At 38.4% G+C, this 21,804-nt stretch overlaps 1 protein-coding gene across 1 annotated transcript in view; it reads right to left on the bottom strand.

Moving 5' to 3' along the window:
* IL17REL (interleukin 17 receptor E like) overlaps window positions 1-21,804 on the bottom strand; it is an 877,228-nt gene that overhangs the window by 599,531 nt on the left and 255,893 nt on the right. Inside the window, exon 6 of the mRNA XM_044088776.1 lies at window positions 6,879-6,923. Coding sequence (XP_043944711.1) covers window positions 6,879-6,923 — 45 coding nt within the window. The remainder of the gene's footprint in view (window positions 1-6,878; window positions 6,924-21,804) is intronic.

A 21,804-nucleotide genomic window follows, 5' to 3' on the forward strand; every position in this document is an offset into this window, starting at 1 on the left:
AGTTGCTTTTATTTTTGTGATAACTGTAATGGCTTTCGCTTTTATTTATGTGATTATAACTGTCTGTGTAAAGGCTGCAAAGAAACCTGTGCTTTTTACACTAACTGCTACAGAGAAACTTGTGCTTTCTTTTTACTGTGTGTTGCAGGCAGGTTACATTTATTTAGGCACTATGATCTTTATTTAACAGCTGAATGAGCTTTAGGTATTTAATGGCTGCAGGCAGGAGAATGAGCTTTACATATTAAACAAACAGCAGCATTAAATTACTGTGTGTGTCTGTGAGCTTTACTTATTTAACAGCTGCTTTTATTTATACTGTGTAAGGACTGCAGAGAAACTTGTGCTTTGGTTTGTGTATAGCTGCAGACAAATGTGTGTGCGTAAATGTCCTAGTTATAACTGGAATGTTTGGTTCATATTTTTGGTCTGTTAGTCTTAAAATTTGTGGTTTTCTGACAGAACTGAATTCACTAAATAATGATAACCATTTAAGTTTCAGTCTTCCTATCTTTCAGGAAATGCATGGCATTGGTAACAAAACATTTTATTCTAACAACTTGTCTAAATTATATAAGCAATGTTTAAAATATGTCCCTGGTTTTGGGCTTTTGTCATCCCCCAATAAACTTTGGCTTTTTCCAGATTTCTTGTGCTGCATAGTTCTACAGGGGGAGAGAAGTTTAGTGCTGCTTATGGCAACTCATTTTGTTAGTAGTGCAACAGGTAGAGTACTTGCTATTTGATATAGCAGGCTGTGAATTATATTCCCACAGTATGTAAATAAATTGCCGATACTGCACTGCATTGTACTTTTAACAGGGGTGGATGCTGTAGTCCTGAGAATGTCCTCTGGAAATACCTAATAAATATGAACCTGTTATCAGTTTGCCATCCACTCCCTATTGGCAATATTACTAGCTTATCATTTTATGTAACATAGGCCATTTATTCCTCAAGGGCACCAAGCACTTTATTTGTAGATGAAACAATGAAATATTAAGTTGTTAGCAGCAACCTCTTTATTAGTTGCAGATCTCTTTAATGTGGAATTATTTAGATGACTTTTACTTCTGCAGAGATTGTGCATATTTACTGATACTGGTGGACTGAAGTTTGAGTAGACTTTTATGATGGAAATGTTCTGAATTGGGCAGTTTTGTCATTATTGGTTTATGCATTTTGTTTCATTCCTTACTGGAAAAATGTTCAAAACAATAGTCAGGAAGGTGTATCAAAGGACACATGTATGTTTTTTGTGTGCAAGAGGCCTGTGATTTGAAAACAGCCCAAAGGTAATCTTTATCCACCACTGGCCAGATGCATTTTCATTAGATGTGGATGTGGGTTTCAATGCTGTTTCAATGAATATGGGTTTCAAGGGCAGAGAAGGTTTAATGCTAAGTCTGTTTTCATTGTGCAACTGTATTGCTTTGTATATCAGATGTTTATTAGTGTTTGTGGTATAAAATAAAGTCCAGATAATTGTAGAAGTAAAGCAATATGCACATTACAGTGCTAATGGTAAATGGGGTAAAATAGTCAAGTAATGGGATATTGGAATGGCTGCAGGGGGACTCTGGGGCCATATTTTGATTGCCTGTTCTTCAGATCGCACTTGAAATTTGGTGTCCTACAATTCCATTGGAGTGGGCGGGGTTACATAATTATGTATGCAAATCTTATGTTAATCAGCATACAGATTTGTACCTATTTTTCACGGGCCTTTGTCCAGATTTTTGATGTTTCGAGGTTGAGAAGTATGATGAACATTCCTACAGATACTGTCACGTACTATGAAGATTCTTACAGATACTGCCATGTACTATGAAGATTCATATAGATACTGCCACATACTATGAACATTCCTACAGATACTGTCACATACTATGAAGATTCCAACAGTTATTATCATGTACTATGAACATTCCTATAGATACTTTCATGTACTATGAACATTACTACAGATACTGTCATGTACTATGAAGATTCCTACAGATACTGCCACGTACTATGAAGATTCCTACAGATACTGTCATGTACTATTAACATTCCTACATATACTACCATGTATTATGAAGATTCCTACAGAAACTTCCTCGTACTATGAAAATTCCTACAGAGACTGTCACATACTATGAAGATTCCTACAGATACTTCCATGTACTATGAACATTCTTACAGATACTGTCACGTACTTTGAAGACTCCTACAGATACTATCATGTACTATGAAAATTCCTACAGATGCTGTCACATACTATGAACATTCCTACAGATACTGCCATGTACTATGAACATTCCTACAGATACTGTCACGTACTATAAAGATTCCTACAGATACTGTCACATACTATGAACATTCTTACATATACTGTCATGTACTATGAACATTCCTACAGATACTGTCACATACTATGAACATTCCATCACGTACTATGAACATTCCTACAAATACTGTCATGTACTATGAAGATTCCTACAGATACTGTCACGTCTTATGAAGATTCCTACAGATACTGCCACATACTATGAACATTCCTACAGATACTGTCACGTACTATAAACATTCCTACAGATACTGTCATGTACTATGAACATTCCTACAGATACTGTCATGTACTATGAAGATTACTACAGATACTGGCTCGTATTATGAAGATTCCTACAGATACTGTCATGAACTATGAAGATTCCTGCAGATACTGTCACGTACTATGAACATTCCTACAGATACTGTCATGTACTATGAAGATTCCTACAGATACTGTCACATCTTATGAAGATTCCTACAGATACTGCCACATACTATGAACATTCCTACAGATACTATCATGTACTATAAACATTCCTACAGATACTGTCATGTACTATGAACATTCCTACAGATACTGTCACGTACTATGAAGATTCCTAAAGATACTGCCATGTACTATGAACATTCCTACAGATACTGTCACGTACTATGAACATTCCTACAGATACTGTCATGTACTATGAAGATTACTACAGATACTGCCTCGTACTATGAAGATTCCTACAGATACTGTCATGTACTATGAAGATTCCTGCAGATACTGTCACGTACTATGAAGATTCCTGCAGATACTGTCACGTACTATAAACATTCTTACAGATACTGCCTTGTACTATGAAGATTCCTATAGATACTGCCACATACTATGAACATTTCTACAGATACTGCCATGTACTATAAAGATTCCTACAGATACTGTCATGTACTATTAACATTCCTACATATACTACCACGTGCTATGAAGATTCCTACAGATACTTCCTCATACTATGAAGATTCCTACAGATACTGTCACATACTATGAAGATTCCTTCAGATACTGCCATGTACTATGAACATTCTTACAGATACTGTCACGTACTTTGAAGACTCCTACAGATACTGTCACGTACTATGAAAATTCCTACAGATACTGTCATGTACTATGACCATTCCTACAGATACTGTCACATACTATGACCATTCCTACAGATACTGTCACATACTATGAATATTCCTACAGATACTGTCATGTACAATTAGATTCCTACAGATAGTGTCATGTACTATGAACATTCCTACAGATACTGTCATGTACATTGAAGATTCCTACAGATACTGTCACGTACTATGAAAATTCCTACAGATACTGCCATGTATTATGAACATTCCTACAGACACTGTCATGTACTATGAACATTCCTACAGATACTGTCACGTACTATGAAGATTCCTACAGATACTGCCATGTACTATGAACATTCCTACAGATACTGTCACGTACTATGAACATTCCTACAGATACTGTCATGTACTATGAAGATTACTACAGATACTGCCTCGTACTATGAAGATTCCTACAGATACTGTCATGTACTATGAAGATTCCTGCAGATACTGTCACGTTCTATGAAGATTCCTGCAGATACTGTCACGTACTATAAACATTCTTACAGATACTGCCTTGTACTATGAAGATTCCTATAGATACTGCCACATACTATGAACATTTCTACAGATACTGCCATGTACTATAAAGATTCCTACAGATACTGTCATGTACTATTAACATTCCTACATATACTACCATGTACTATGAAGATTCCTACAGATACTTCCTCATACTATGAAGATTCCTACAGATACTGTCACATACTATGAAGATTCCTTCAGATACTGTCATGTACTATAAACATTCCTACAGATACTGCCACGTTCTATGAACATTCCTACAGATACTGCCACGTACTATGAACATTCCTACAGATACTGTCACGAACTATGAAGATTCCTACAGATACTGTCATGTACTATGAAGATTCCTACAGATACCGTCACGTCTTATGAAGATTCCTACAGATACTGCCACTTACTATGAACATTCCTACAGATACTGCCATGTACTATGAACATTCCTACAGATACTGTCACATACTACAAACATTCCTACAGATACTGTCACGTACTATGAAGATTCCTACAGATACTGTCATGTACTATAAACATTCCTACAGATACTGCCACGTTCTATGAACATTCCTACAGATAATGTCATGTACTATGACATTCCTGCAGATACTGCCACTAAACACTAACACACAGCATTACATTCTCTATGGCCATTACTTACATTAAATGCAAACAATGCCAGTACTGGCTCCATAACAGCTTAAATACAGAGCAGCCCCAACATTACAAGTCTTCTCTCTATTCCAACATCTGCCACAAAACAGATATACAACAAATTATAACTGCTCCTACTGAAGTAAGACATGAAGTCAGTGTTCCAGGTTTTGTACAAATGTGCATTCACCTACTAGTGCAGTTGTTATTTTTCACAGCACTACAAACTGGTCAACCAGATGTTTAGTTAACCATCTACAATACACACATTTTAAAAATATGTATATAAATATATACATATATCTACAAGTATGTATACGTCCCCACTGTTTGCTAATGTCTCACAAACATGCACAAAACTGATGATTTCAATTTCAACAAAGTACTGCTTGTGTGTGTGTGTGTGAGTTTGATATTGTTGTCTAGATGATTTGGGATTCGGGTAAGGGGTCTTTCAATATTTTTTAAGTAGACCCACTTTTATATACATATATATATATATATATCAAACTGGAGAACTTCTTGCTGTGAGGCAACAACACTACCACTGCACTATGGTGACATCCACTGGCACATATATATGCGCCCATAGACCATCTTCCCCTTCACCTTTATGCTGATTATATGGTTTTTTATATATATATATATATATAGATAGAGAGAGAGAGAGAAAGATGGAGATATGTTGCTTGGTTGACCAGCAGTCAGTGTTGCTACAATGTCATGACTGAGTTTTTGCTGCATGATACACTTATCATGCAACAGGCTATTCTTAGGTTTAGATAACATCCTTTGGACCTTGTTGCTGTTAGAGGCAATAAAGACTCTCATTTCCAGTGCTGGTTGTCAATGTACCTGACAGAGATCTTACTGGTGCAACACTGGGCTGTTTTTTAAGCCACTGTTTTTTCATCTACAAGTTTTGAAAATACTACATTCCCACTTCTAAAAGGAGTCCCACAAAGCCCCATCCTTCTCCCCCACTTTGTCCTCTGTCTTTATAAACAAGTCGACACTTGACCTCTCCCACCTTTCCCTTCACCTTTATGCTGATTACATGGTCATTTACAAGTCAAGTCCTTCCGAACTTAAATCCATTTCCAATTGTAATTGGACCTACATCAGCTTCATGACTGGTTAACTCAACAAACCCTCCTCTTAAATTCCACAAAACCTAATCAGTGCATTTTTGGGATTCCCAGAAAACTCTCAAAATTTGCAAGAATCCTCTCTATCTCTGACTAAAATCAATAACAACATAGAAATTGCAACTTCATCTAAAAAAACTGTGACTCTGGCTTGGCCATTCTCTGAACTTTCACACACAAACAGAATGTCAACTCTTTGCCATTCTGGGCCACAAAGCCTTCTCCTTTTCTCTCCCATGCAGCTAGATTGGCTACAGATAAAGGCTTTCTTCAAGCCCAACTGAAGTTTGCACTTCCGATAGTAACTGCTGCATCCACAACTAACAATGCTAAACTATAAATGTGCCCAACTCCATAAGTCATAAATACAACCCCCAGAGATCCATGGCCCCCTCAAAAGCAAAATGTCTCCCCATTAAACAAAGGTCAGACCTCCTGCTGGAGACCCAGTGATTTAAGCTATTTCACCTGCATACCTTTGTCCCTCTGTCAGGTAAACTATATGAAAAAACTCTTACAATCTTTGTAACCAGTCACAAAAATGCCCCATCACACTTCACTTCCAGCTAGCTAAGGCAAACAACTAGGCATGCTGTCTCAATAACTGCTCCCAATTGCTTTGGCAACTCATTACTTAACCCATCAAAGATAACTCCGATTTCTCTATATTTAGAAAGGATCTAATTATCTACCTTGGACAACAAGCCACATTCAACAGCTCTAAAGAGGGAACTTTGCCTAAAGTTTTGACTTATGCTCACCCCCTACATTACCATTTTTACCAGTATACTGTACCCGTCTGTATTTCTGTCCCCCTTTGCATCCCTTTTCCTTGAATCCTGCACCTCCGTCTCCTGTCATGACCTACTCCAACACTTCTGTTTTTCCCTAACGGCTGCCGAATGTTGTTTATACACATTCTACGTTTCCTTATTGTCATCATGCATTGCATATTACTCATTTTTGTGTTTGTGTCTCAGTTTCATCCTAGTTGTGCCTATAAATTGTGATTGTTGATCAGTGCACAACTCTGGTAAACAAATTTAAGTAAATACATGGTAGCTCATACAATTTTTGTTGCACTTAACTTACCTATGCATAACGGTATGTGTTTTCCAAAATCTTCATTACTACAATCTGAAAAGATAAAAAGGGTATACAGTCATTTATTTCATATATTTATATATATCCTTATGTAAAGAAACATTTTCAATTTAAGATTATGTTTAAGAATTCATAGCTGATTTTAGGAACATAGGTAGTTCCTTCGTGTGGTGACTTCCTTTGGAATAAAAATTGTCTTTTTCCTTTGTTAGCAGATACCCTCAGTACTTTCTTAGACAGAGGCTATATGGCTGTATGACTGTTATAAACTGTAACTATTATATCTCACCAATTTTCTTTTTGATTTATATGTGCTACAGTTAGAACAGTATTTTACATTTAGAGGTCTACTTCACTGAAACTCAACAACTGTATGTCATTACTGTAAACAATAGTGTAGTTACTCAAACAACTTGTACATTTATACATTTAGAGATTAATTAATGACAACTGGAAAAGGTTGCAAGAAAACTGCTTTGAATTTTTGTTATTAAAAAATAATGTTACAAAAGTATGATAAATAAATAAATGAGTATTAATTGAGTTACCTTAGAGAAGTATAATAAATAAATTAATGAGTATTAATTAAGTTACCTTAGAGAAGTATAATAAATAAATTAATGAGTATTAATTAAGTTACCTTAGAGGAATATACTGTGTTAATGTTATGTTATCCAGTATTTTTCAAATGACTAATTTATCGATAAATGTATGCTGACTTTTTAGGGAAAATATTGTAATATTTGTTATTACATAGGTCCAGCTAAAAGTTTATTTAGAATATTTAAGGTAATTTTGTAGTTACTGAAATTAAGAGAAGTATCACAATTTTTGAAGGCTTGATCTTTATTAATCATTTAGACATCTTTATATGAAAGTGAAACGATAAAGTGTTAGTGTGAATTCAGTCAAATTATTTTGGTAACACATTATCTATGATATTTAAAGTCAATTACAAAATGTAATCTATATTTACTAAAATGGGTCATTGTTATTATTTTAGTGGAGTGCCATGAACTGGATGTCTTTTCAAGGATTCCGTATATGAGAAGTACATTTAAATTTTATACAAGGAATTACATGGAGCTTGTGAACATATGTTCAACAGAGATTTTGTGATGTACATGAATAAATGAGGACTTCAGTAGGTGAAGGATATTTCTTTATTTGTTCCTTTAATATACCTACATGGGTTGCTGTAAACAGATATTTGGTTTAACAGAAAACCATTATGTACACCAAAGTCAGGCTTGGCCTGCCTCAGTGCGAACGCACTTACATTTGGTATCGCTGTTGTATCAGGTGGGCTGAGGGTAGTCAGGCAGTAGTGAAGACATGGACTATGTACATTGTTACTATAAAAATAAAACAAAAAGTGCCCACCTTAAAGTTTTATTTTCCATGTTAATTTCAAATGTATCTTTACTTTTCCTACTGGTAGTATCAGATGGTTATCTATTATATATACTGATTGACGTGCCATAAAAATGTTTTTGCTGACAACCATTAACCCCTTTTTCATCCTTTATTCATTCATTTAAATATTTTACATATAATAACGCCATCACAGCAACCTTACTGAAAATCAAAATTATTGTTATATCTTGTTTTTGGTGCATTCACTGGATGTAGTTAACTTGTCATTCAATCATCCTGTTATGAGCAAATAATTTTGTAGTTCGTGGAGCACTGTGATTATGCTCACAAATGGCCAAATTGCAATTGGTTCAGAGCTGCTAGAGCGTGAGACCAGACCTTAGCAGTGTTAAGAATGGTGCTAATTGTTATGCGCCCACTATGTGCTGTTAAGGTAAGGTTTGCACTAAAAGTAGACAGAGCTGACCAGTAAACAACAGCAGCAGGACAAGAAACAGTTTTGTTTCAACTCCATTTCTAATTACTGTCTGCTAAACTTCCCAGGGCAGTTTAATTAAATAGCTTTCCTTACAGAGGCAATACATAAGAATGTTAACCTCTACCCCTCTGCTTTATTGGCTTTAAACCCAACACAACATGTTTCTTTTATTTTTTTTTATTTTTTTTACATATTTATTTTGACTAATTTGCAGTACATGGAGAAGATAAATGTCCATGCACTACAAGGAATTATGATTAGATCTCGATCGTAACTACATATTATGTGTTCTCAGCAGGGCTCCCAAGATTCACCTCTCCAGCTTCAAACTCGAGGTGAATTTCTTGGCATCCAAACACATAATAAGTAAGTTATAATCGTTGACCCGATCATAATCCTCTATATATTCTGCTTATTTTTCAGGTGTAGCTTTATAATGATTCCCCTGCATTTAAGTTATTTTTCTTCATTGCTCTTCAGGACTCTTTTCATTAGCTTCTGAGACATTCATTTAATAGGCTTCCTTCCCATTAGCTAGGTCTTAAATTCAAGGACTGCCTATGTTCAACCACCTCTGCACGCTACGATTAACCACTGAGACAGCCTTTTGTAGCTCATATCTTTCTGTTAGCCACACCTTAAGGCTTGGCTGAATCCCTAGCTTGATTCAGATCTATCCTTAAATACGTCTACACTGCACCTATCTGTTCAGCTTAGTCCCCACAGCACAGTCATTTATCAACAGGTTCAATGCTTGGTAGGTCAGCAATTTCCATGTCCAGTAATTCTGGCCTACTGATCTAATCACTGAATCTCCCTTTTCTTCAGTTTCTTCTGATTTTCACAATCGTCTATCGAATGTGCCAGTGAAATGATGTATCTTTTATCTCTCCTAATTGACCATATTTCCTCTGTCGTGCTCACCTCTCATGCATCAGTTTTCTTCTACCTTATAGACAGGTATAGGGCAGGCATGAAGTCACTCATTTTTTCTTCTTACCCCATGTTCTTGTATTTTCCTGTTCCAGTCCCTCCTGATAACTAGATTGTCTTGTTTGGGGGTGCTAGGAATGGAACACCTTTTTCTCAAGCCCTATATTTATCAGTTTTGCATGGAAATCAGTCATCCTCGTTTTAAGGAAAACAAGACTCATTTTCTAATGGTTAAGTAAGTAACATTCTAATTTATTTAAGTTGCTTTATTGTGTAAATAGTGAATCTTTTGATATCTCTGATATGTGTGTATAATGTAGTCAGTGTTAATGTATCTCTCTTATATCTGATGTACCTAAAACACAGTGCTACATTTAGACAACCCTAGCAAGTCATAAACACTGACAGAAGTTTCTTATTATCCTAGCATTTTTTAAATAATTTGTCATTACCATGCAACTATTTTTTAAATGCGAAGTTAATAAGCCATGTAGACTTGAAATCATTGTAGGCGAGAACTTCCTATTTTTTCCATGGATCGTGGACTACAAAATTTCCTTTTGCAGAGTATACAAATGCATATGCTGTTTGTAAAAGTAAAAATAATGTGTATTATATTTTATAATTGTTTACAATGACAAGTCTGCCATTATATAAATAATGTTCAACACATATAGCAAACTTAATCCTGCCCACAGTTTAAGTACAGGCTAAGTGGCCTGGGCCACTTCAGGTACATGGTTCATATTAAAATACTAAACAAAGACAGAATGAACTGACCCCTGTGGGAAAACACATTTTTTTATAGAGATATGATGAATACGTGTTGATACTTAGCATTTTCTTTGAGTTGGCCAAAAATATGTAAACTTTATTTATGTATTGCTTTTTGTTGACCAGGGTGTTCTCTGGGCTGTGGTAAGCCCTTTTCTCAAAAGGCCTGGAGAGAAAACCTCCAGTTACGACATAGACAGTTTAATGCAATAGAGAAAAAATATACAGCTAGTGGACAATAACTGATGAACAGCTGCAGTTAAGAAATATACAATCAGTAAATAATAATACATGATAGACTGGCACGTACAGTAACAGCCAAGTAAATGTCCATCAGCAAACACATTTGCAGTTGGGAAAAGTGTGAGATATCAGTAGTAATCAGGGAGAGGAAAGTACAGTTGTGTACACTTACCATAAATGTAGAGGTTCAAGTGTATTCAATGTTGCAGTCATTACATTTGGGTTATCTGCTTGCAGTTGCCCTCAGTCAGCCTGATTAACAAAGTCTTGGGTCCTGCATCGGTTGCTGTCCCTTCTTCCATGACGACAGGTCGTCAGGGGTAAGAAACATGCAGCCGACGCCATTACATCAGTTTTTCTTGCCCTAGATGTCAGGTGCCCCCCTAATGGGAAGCAATTAAACCTATAATTACAAGGATATACCACCAACAAAAAAGCAAATACACCAAAAAGCTTTTTGAGCATAGTAAGGGAGAGTAGAGGTATAGCCAAAAGAAGAAAGGGGGCTGGAGGGAGGGTAACCAGGACTGCAATAGTGTATACACTAGAACATCTACATTTATGGTGTGTACACAACTGTACTATGTTCTTCATGTTTCACTGCTGCAGTCATTACATTTGGGTAGATTCCCAAAGCTAAGGTTGAGAGGAGGAATTTAAATAGAATTAGGGCCAGCTATAAGACCCTGAAAGACTGCAGTGGCAAAGCCAGCTCTGGATTTAGAGAAAATTGGCAAATGATAAAGCTTGGTGAAAGTATGTACAGAACTCCAGGTAGCAGCTTCTAGGATGTCCCTGAACGTCCCTGCAAAAGGCTGTGGAGGTAGATGCAGCCCTGGTTGAATAGGATTTGATGCCCTGTGGGATAGATTTTCCATGTTGCTTATAGCAGAAATGAATGCAGAGGCCTATCCATTTTGAAATAGTTTGCTTTGAAATAGCTTTCGCCATGAACCCCAAGGCTTGCAGTATTTGCCTTGCAGATAGCTGGGTTTTTGTGGCCACTTGTTTGAAGTAGGTTGTCAAATGAATCCGTTTCTCTGGCATGAGGAAAGCTATCTGGGAAGTTGTATTCAAGCTTGCTCCCAGGAATATAATTTGTTGACAGGGTACCAGGTGTGATTTCTTTTCGTTTATGGTGTACCCCAGACAAGTCAGCACCCTTTGAACAAAGGCCAGATGATTCAAAAGTATGCCCTGGTTTTCTGCCTGAATTAGACAATTGCCCAGGTATGGGTATATTTCAATATTTTTTTGCCTGCAAAATGCAATGACTGGAGCTAGGAACTTTGTGAATACCCTGGGCACAGTAGATAAGCCAAAGGGCAGTGCAGAGAACTGATAGTGCATGTAGCCTGCTTTGAAGTGTAGGTATCTTCTGCAAGACTCCCTGATAGGGATGTGCAGGTATGCTTCTTTTAAGTCTAGTGTTGCCAACCATGCATCTTTGCCTAGCATAGGAAGCAGGTAGTGAAGAGTCAGCATTTTGAATTTTGGAATCACCAGAAAGGTGTTTAGAATAGAAAGGTCCAGGATAGGATGCCATATATTGCCTTTTCTGGGTTACCAGGAAAAGTCTTGAATAGAAACCTTGTCCCTTTTCCTCTTCAGGTACCAACTGAATAGCCCTCATGATTAAGAGAGAGAAAACTTGATTTTGGGCCTCTGCCTACTGATTTGGGGGTAGATCTGGCCACCCACTTGATGTTGGTAATGTGTAGAAGTGAAATCTGTATCCTTGGGACACTATATTTAAAACCCATTTGTCCTGGGTAATGAGTTCCCAGTTTTTGGCCTGCAGACCAATCTTTCCGCCTAAAGGAGCAGTCAGTTGGGAAGTGCTTGGAAGTTTTAAAAGCAAGTCATTGCAACAGTTTTCCATAGGGGGGAGTCTTACTACTCCCAGATTTGGGTGCGGAAATCCACCACTGCTTAGTCTTGCGTGTCCCCTGGGACTGAAATCTGGGGTTCCTGCTGTGTCTGGGTTTGGTTCGAGAAGACCTGGAAGGGGCTGGAAATGACCAATTCTTAGAGGGCCAATGCCTACAAAATCTAGGAGGCTGAACTTGCAAGAAATCTTTAACAGTTTGCATAGATTTAGCTTTATCTTCCATCTTTTTAAGAACTTCCTCAGCTTTGTTGCCAAACAGGTGGTCCTGATTTAAGGGAGCATCCAACAGTTTAGCTTTAACATGATCAGGCAAAGATTGCTCCTTAAGCCAAGCATGCCTTCTGAGCACAGACCCAGTAACAGCAGCCCTGCAAGTGGCCTCTAAATAAACAAAACCACATTGCAAAGTATGTTTTCCAACTTGTTCAGCAGAATGCAATAAATCCTGTAATTCTTTATTTTCAGCACAGTTAGGAATCAACATCATTTTCTGTTTAAGCAACCCAATAACATGTTGTTGATACTTTAACATATGAAACTGGCAGTTTAAAGCCCTAATGGCCAAGGTTGCAGAAGTGTAAACCTTCTTACCCCATCTATCCAGCACCCTGGAGTATCTATCAGAAGGGGTAGGATTTTTAGCAGTAGAAGCCTTAATGCCCTTGGGTCCCTGTGAAATAGTATCTGGATCTGCAATAGGATTTTTAAAAAGGAACTTGTGTGACTCAGGAACCCTGTAATATCTGTCAGGTTTTCTGGGAGCAGGAGGCAAAGAATCAGGGACCAAACTAGATTCCGAAAAGGCATCATCAACAATGTCTAGTACAGGAGGTATAGCTAAAGGCCTATACTGAGGCAGGAGTAAGAAATCTCTAAGCCTCTTTTGTGAATCAGAAAAATCCTGGCTTTCCCAGTGGAAATGCTCCCTTAGAGTATGTAAGGTCTCACCAAAAGAAAAATCCTCCGGAGGGGAAGCAGAGGGAATAGAGTCCTCTGCATCAGAATCCTCATAAGTGGATAAGGACAAATTCAGATCATCAGAAGAATCAGAAAAATCAGAATCCTGGTCAGAAGATTCATAAACAACTTCAGTCCTAGGTCTCTTAGAAGGGGGAGGTTGGCTTCCCCTGATTAAAGTTATAAGATCTTCAGCCATTCTTACCATTTGTTTTTTAGGCATAGAGGCCTGAGCATGTGGCTGGGCATTGGTTTCTTAGGCATGGTTCGAGATTTAGGCCTAAATGAAGAAGGAGGCATCGGTTTAATATGCAAGTCCGTAGGCCTGAATACACCCTCAGAAGCCGGTGCCTGCATAGCGGCTCCAGACCCATCTAAGGTAGAGACATCCACAGGTTCCACAGTTGAAGCATCTCGCGGCATACCGGACTCTGAATGGGTCTCACTAGAGGCCTGTGAATCAGAAGTAGCTGGTATCAGGGGCTACAAACGCACCTCACTGAGTACCGGCGAACTGGTGACTGGCTTAGGAGAAGCATCGTCGGCAGCTTTGGACCTAGGCGGCCTGTCTCTGTTTTTATCTTTGCTTTTTTTTCAGAATCCCGGTAGTCAGATGGCTAACCGATGACATTTCTGGATAATTAAACTGAGAACCGAAATATTTAGAGGTGTAAATATACCGATGATGGATAGTGCGCTGATTAAAAAAAGCACAAAACCGACAGCAAGGTATGTCATGGTCAGGGCCCAGGCAAGGAATACAGTACGAATGAAAATCTTTGTGAGGTATTTGCTTTCCACAAGTAATGCAATTATTAACTTTTACTGGCATCTGTAAGGAGCAAGAAAAGTTTTCCCCAACGGGGTACTTAACTTTAGTTGAAGACTTTGGTTCTGAAACTCGAAAAAGAAAATTTCAGGAGTCGGCCGACCGGCACTTGTGAACTGCTTCTGCTTCGGGCACCGCACGGCAAGAAAGACGGATGTAATGACGTCGGCTGCATGTTTTATACCCCTGACGACCTGACGTCATGGAAGAAGGGGCAGCATCCGACGCAGGACCCAAGACTTTGCTAATCAGGCCGATTGAGGGCTACTGCAAGGAGATAACCCAAATGTAATGACTGCAACAGTGAAACATGAAGAACATCATGGGAGCAGCATATAGTATTTTCTAGCAGATACAGAAAGAAAAAATGTAGTGGGAACTGATGCAGATGTAGAAGTAAGTATGAGATGAAATTTGCTGGAGGGAACAAGTCTGAGGGTTTAGACAAACAGTAAGACTGTATGTAGTGATAGAAAGAGGGGCAGGAACAAACAGCTGGAGAACGCACACAGAGTATCTGCTCTGCTGAGGTACAGCTGGAGAATGCACACAGAGTATCTGTTCTGCTGAGGTACAGCTGGAGAACGCACACAGAGTATCTGCTCTACTGAGGTATAGCTGGAGAACGCACACAGAGTATCTGCTCTGCTGAGGTACAGCTGGAGAATGCACACAGAGTATCTGCTCTGCTGAGGTATATAGGGGTATATAGGTACAGGAGCAGAACCAAGTGTTTTAAAGTGTTGTTTTTGTAAGATTTTGAACATAGATAGTTTGTTTTGTTGTATGATGGTGGTAGGAATAGAATTCTAGATTTTGGAGACATAATTTGAGTAAAGTACAAACCATCAGAGTTGTATGTTTTAGTTATGGTTAATAGGGATTTGTACATGGGATGGAGTGGTCATGCAGGGCTATACAGTTCTACTATGGCTTGTAATTCAGGATGGTTTTGGACTTGTAGAAAATTTTATGAGCTGTTGCTAACTGGATGATGCATGGTCAGTGAGAGTGTTCTTGTCAGTGAAGTTGTTTTAAGGTCTGGCAGTGGTGGGATTTTACAATTTTTTTTGTGGTGAATTTAGTTATCCTGTTATAGCATTGTTCAATGGTTGTTAGAAGAGATTGCTAAAGGCTGGTGTAGACAGGACAGATTATAGTAGTGATGGCAGGAAATAATATTGAGGCTATTTTTTGTCATTGTTAGTTAAAAGTCTTTGCTATGATATAGATCAAGCTTTAGAACTTTAGGTTGTTACTTATAATGACACCAAATAACTCTGTGTAGCACAAAAGTTTGATAGGAATAGTTTGCTGGGTAATGGGAAGTCTTTTTTGTATAGGAGAGAGATTTTGCTTTGTTAGAAAGAGTTGGGATTTTGTAGCATTTAGCAGGAGGTGAGAATTTTTGTGAGCCACAGAGCAAAGGCTGAGTTTGATTTTTTGATGTCTGGTTGGAGCTATTTTGTTTAGTATAGTGAGAAAGGAGTCATTAAAATATCCAACTGCTTCATCCAGAGAGAGGGAGAGAGTTTAGTAGATGTCAAGTTACAGGATTTCAATGTTTCTATGAATGTATCTTTGTTAAATTGAGCTAAGGTGCATACTATGTTACAGGGGCAGACCTTATGGGGAGTGAGTCTTAATCCTCTAAGAAAGACTGGAACGTGCTCTCTCATAGAGTTTGGAAGGTCACGGAGCAGATAATTTTATTTGGATTATATGTGTGGGCACTATCAAGGATAGAAGACCTATTGGAGTATTTTTCATATGGTTGGAGAGCTGATAAGTTGTGTGAAACTGCATATGTTTATGACAGAGTCAGGGTTGGAAGCAGAGATAGACTGCAAGTCAATGTTTACATCACCTAGGATTGTGGGTTCTTGGTTGGTATTGGTGGATAGCCAAGACAGAAGGCCCTCTAGAGTTGAGTTATCTAGGAGAGCATTAATAGAGTTCAGACAGATAATTTTGGGATCAGTGATTTTTAAGCGGGAAAGGAGTACATCAAAAAGTATATATTACTGGGTATCTGTATATTTTCTATGTTTTCTATATTTTTATGTCAGTAAGAGTAACATGATAAAATTATATCCATCCACAAACCTTTTTAAATAGTTTACATTTTATTTTATTTATTTATTAAACAGCTAAGTGAGACGATAATTTCTGGACTTTTTATACAAGTTCTTAACTACAAGATTACAGTCAATGTATATGGTCACCTTTAACTACATTCGCACAGCCTGAATTCCAGTACAAACTTGTTAAAATTGACGATTATCATAGATGGTGCAGTCACACCTGTTATGAATTACATCACCAAGTGAGTAGAGAAAACACCACTAGCAGTGGGAAAAAGGCATTCTTTTTGTATTTAATTAACAATAATTTTGCAAAGCAGTGTCCACTTTATCATGCTCCTAGGAAGACAGTAGCCCAAAATGTTGTTCACCAGTGGAGTAGAGATTTACAAAAAAATCTGATTTCTTTTATGTTGGGATGAAGCCCTGTCCCCAACTTATGTATCTAACTTTAAGAAAATTTTAGGAAACAACAATAGTTTTGCTGCTAAGGCAGTTTTAGAGGGAAAAAAGCATGTGTCAGAGAAAAAAGTCCCTTTTGCACAACTTGTCTTAATGAGTCTGAATATAGCCAATAATGCCTAATGGGAGACAGTACAGTTTTCATGCTCAGTATTACATTATCTACAGCTGAAGTAGTGTTTTCTTGTTAAAGTGTTACCTGTACAGAGAAACCAAGCAGAATATGTATACAGGCTCCTGCTTTACAACCTTTGCTTAGCCTTCCATGCTGAGGAAGTCTTGTCCTACTAAAACTCCTTTACTGCAATGAAACTGGCAGTGCCACAAACTCTCGTGCCACAGATCTCAGTCTTCATTCCACATAAATAGGACCTGCTAGCACAATCAGCAGCTTACCCAATGTGTCCCTTACCTCTGGAAGAAACCTACAGTGCATACCAAGCAATGTAATACCATAGCCTTCCTTTGTCAAAGCCAAACTGGGTTGGAACCAATGTCTGAAGGTTACCTACCTCTTTGTTGATCATTTCAATGATAATTCATTCCATGACTTTGCATATTAGACTAGTCAGACTGATAGATCTGTAGTTTCCTAGGTTGGCTTATGATCCACACTTATGAAGTGGGACAATTACTGCAGTACTCCATTCTCGTGGTACAAAGCATATTTTGAGGCTATTATTGAAAAGTGATTCAAGTGGTCCTGACAGGTCATGTTTCATGCTATTTAGGAAGCATCCCAGGATATTGTCGGAGCACATTCAGACTGTGTTTTTGGCCATTGTGAGTGCCACTAGGACTTGCTCCAGATTAATAGTTGGGGGGTTATGCTAGTAAGTATTTCATGGGGGGAGGTGGGGGGTGTTGGGGTGAAGACTGAGCTGAATTTGTCAGCAAGCAAATTTGCTATATGACTCTGCTCAGTGACGGTGGCACCTTATATCACTCTGCTCAGTGAAGGTGGCACCCTATATCACTCTGTTCAGAGAAGGTGGCACCATTGACAACCAGTTCAGCAGAATGATGTGAGCTACCTTTGATGCTTCAGCCATAGCTGTAGAAGGTCTTGTGATTGGCTTTAACCAGAGAGGCTATCTTGACCTTGTAATTGGATTGGTTGGACTTAACTAAGACATTGGTGTAGAAGGCCTTGTGGTTCTCTTTAACTGGAGAGGCTATCTTCATATTGTAAATGGATTGGTTGGACTTAACTAAGACATAGCTGTAGAAGGCCTTGTGGTTGTCTTTAACTGCAGAGGCTATCTTGACCTTGTAATTGGATTGGTTGGACTTAACTAAGACATAGCTGTAGAAGGCCGCTATCTTGACTTTGTAAATGGATTGGTTGGACTTGACTAGCCTTCTTTGTTTCCTGTTTAGTTTAATTAGAGAGCTTCTATCATAACTGCAGCTGCTATTCCTGATTTCACTCATGATTTTTTCCTGTTGTTATGTATCCTATTAAGATTAGGACTCCACCAGTGTGGTTTTTTTTAGAATTTGTTTTGGGCTTACTTTTAGTAGGTACAGCAGCCTCTATACAGCCATTTACATAGTTGTACAGGGTCTCAGTAAACAATTCCTCATAGGTTGCTGAGAACTCAGGGTTGGGAAGGGCACTGAATTTTGACAAACTATCACTTAATAGGATGTAGGATGTAGTTTGCTTTGGAATGGATCCTAAGGGTTTGCTGGAGTTATCAGCTGATTTTATTCTGGAAACAGCTTTGTGGTTAGATCTCATCAGTAAGGACATGACAAGGAGGGAGGTGCAGTGCTCTCCCATATTGGTGAGTACCAGGTCCAGTATGTTTAAACCTCTGGTGGGTGTGCACACTATCAGTCAGGGGTATTTGTAGTAATAAAGTCCAGGAATCATCAGTATGAGGTAATGCTTGTTCGCCAGTCTGTAAAGGGGCAGTTAAAGTCTCCCAGGAATAGGGTATTTTGTTTAATTGTGATTGTCTCCGGTAGGTCTAGGTATGAGCTATGGAATTCTAGGGACATAGAGGGTGACCTATAGCCTGCAAAGATATGGTATAGGACTTTATCTTTGGTGAGATTTGCATGTGGATACATTTACTGCCATTGTCTTGTTTAACCACCTGAGATTTATACTTGTTGCTAATACAGATTGAGACCCCTCCCCCTTTTGTCCCTGTCTGTGCAGCTGATGGTCTAAATGTGTGGAAGGCGTCGAAGCCTTGCACAGCTGGCATACTTTCTATGGATTTAAACCATGTCTCTATAATGGCAGAGATGCCCATATTCTCTAGGCTGAGGAGAACTTGTAGGGTGTGGAGTTTGTTGTTTAGGCGTCTAACATTGAGCAGTAATACCTTTAGGTTTCTTTGGGTTTTAGTTGGTATGTGTACAGGTTTGCCAATTTGGCATTGCCTAAAAAAGTCTCTAAGAGGTTTATAAAGTTTATGCCAATATTCAGAAGACTAGGGAGATAGGTGCAGACCATCCTTTGCAAAGCAATGTGCTTTGTTAACCATGTCCTCCCACGATGACAAATATTGAATGCCCCTGGAAAGACACTAGAAATGAAGCCGATTATTGAAACCAATCATCTTTTGTTTGAACTGTGGCATCACGCTTGGTGATGGTAGATAGCTGTTCAATGCAAAGTACATACCTGCATGAGACACACATGCAGGAAGATCAACAATGTCTCTCTTCATATGGCCCAGGGAAGTGCATCTCAGGTCATTAACGCCCACATGGACTATGATAGAATCATACTGGTACGTGTGGTGAAGTGACCTGAGTGTGTGCTTAACTTGGTGGATCCTCTTTGTTCAGTCAGGTGAGTGGGGCATCTGTATGTTGTACAATGGAGTCTCCTGTGACAAAAGTGCTGGGTAATGTGCTGGCTTGTCTTATGGGCTTTGCTGTTGTGGATCCACTGCATGCAGGCATATGTACGGTACATGTAGGCATATGTACGGTACATGTAGGCATATGTGCAGTACATGTAGGCATATGTGTGGTACATTTAGCCATATGTGCGGTACATGTAGACATATGTGTGGTATTGGGTGTTCCTTTTGGTCAGTGGTTTAGAGATTGCTGAGGATAGGCATTGCCATTTATAGGTACACGTGGTCTTTCCAGTTTGGGAAAATTGCTTTTTAGTGCCTCAACGTAAGTTGGTCTACATGTGTGGGGGACCACCTTGTTTTATGCAAGATTTTTGCCTCCAGTGAAATTGTGTATGTGAATCTCTTGAATACTGTGTTTCTTTCTTTAAGGATTAAATGGCTGTCTATGAACATGAGACAATTTCTGCATTACCTCCCAAAGTCCATATCTACGACTCTGGCTATGGAGACATTTTGGAATTGCATAGCCATGTTGTCTGGACTTGTATTTGGGTGGGCTACTGTAGGTCATAGACTGGGTTATATGGAGGTCTCTTTGGGTGGTTTCTGGGGTTCTGGGGTTTGGCACTAGTCTCACTTAGATTGTACTAAGATTTCATAGTCGTGCTGCTTAATGTGCAATGACTTTGTTTTAGCCACACTAAGTTACATATTTCAGTTTTAAGCTTAGTTTTATTGATAAAATGTACTTTCTGGGTGTCTGTGTCTTTATAGGGCAGTGTTAACCTCTTGATGTAAAAACACCAAGAAAGATTACTTGCAAGTGTAATGCTCCAACAAAACAACTTAAACAAACTACCTTGACAAGGCAATTTCAAGTATTAGGTACCTTTAGAATTATTTAAAAGCAAAATTAGCCAACCATGGGTAAATCCTCATATATCCACACCCACTCATCAGTTATTGCTTAACTACACAATGAAGTTGTTTCTATTATGGTACTTGGGAATGTGTGCAGTCTGAAAACCAAAGCTTGAGTTAAAAAAACAGTGTAATCATTAACAGGAAAATTTCTTAAATACAGCAAATAATTTTTTACTTAAAGTGGTTCATGTCTACTCCATTCTTCCCAACACACACACACACACACACACATGCACACATATACACACACACATGTGTGCGCACGCACACACACACTCACGCACATACACACACCCACACACACACACAGGCCCCCTCACCTCCGACACAAACATCTGTCTGCCTCACTGACTTTCTGTCTTTCTTTTCTCTTTTTTACTGACTTTCTGTTTCCTGAACTTCACTGCAAGAATGAACTTATTTCTTTCATGACAATGGCTGCCTATGAAGAATGTCCTTCATCCCTTCCCTTACTTCCCATACACTTCTACTCTTTGTTTCCTCTCTGCTGTCACTTTCATTCACTTTCACTTTCTTTAACCAATTTTCCCAGCTACTACAACTCAACTTTTATTTTTATTTTTAGTACCATTATTTGTTCATTGCTCATGCAGAGAATTAATCCCTTGCACTTTTTTATCTATGTGTGCATTACATACTGATATGTGTCTGCTTTAGGTCATGACTGAAAAGGGTCATTGGATTAACCTGTTTTCTTGGTCAACAAATCACTGATAGAAACACAAACACACACACATATATAAATATATATATATATATATATATATATATATATATATATATATATATATATAGTTCCCTATCAGAAGCCTGAAACACTATAAGCCTGAAAATCAAAATCCTGAAAACTAAAGCCTGAAAATTCAAAATCCCGAAAACCCAAAATCCTGAAACTCAAAATCCTGAAAACACAAATAATGCTAATATGTCACTATAAAGACACTAATATCTACCAACTGACCCTGACCCTAACCCTAACCCTAAGGTCCGTCACTATCGCACACTCACCTGACCCGCGCCCTAACCCTAACTCACTTAAACCGCCCCTAACCCCAATATTTGTCACTATTGCATACGTGCCTAACCTGTGCCCTAACCCTAACTCACTTAAAC

The sequence above is a fragment of the Protopterus annectens genome, chromosome 11.part0 (assembly GCF_019279795.1).
Source record: "Protopterus annectens isolate FY-2018-M chromosome 11.part0, PAN1.0, whole genome shotgun sequence".
NCBI lineage: Eukaryota > Metazoa > Chordata > Ceratodontiformes > Protopteridae > Protopterus > Protopterus annectens.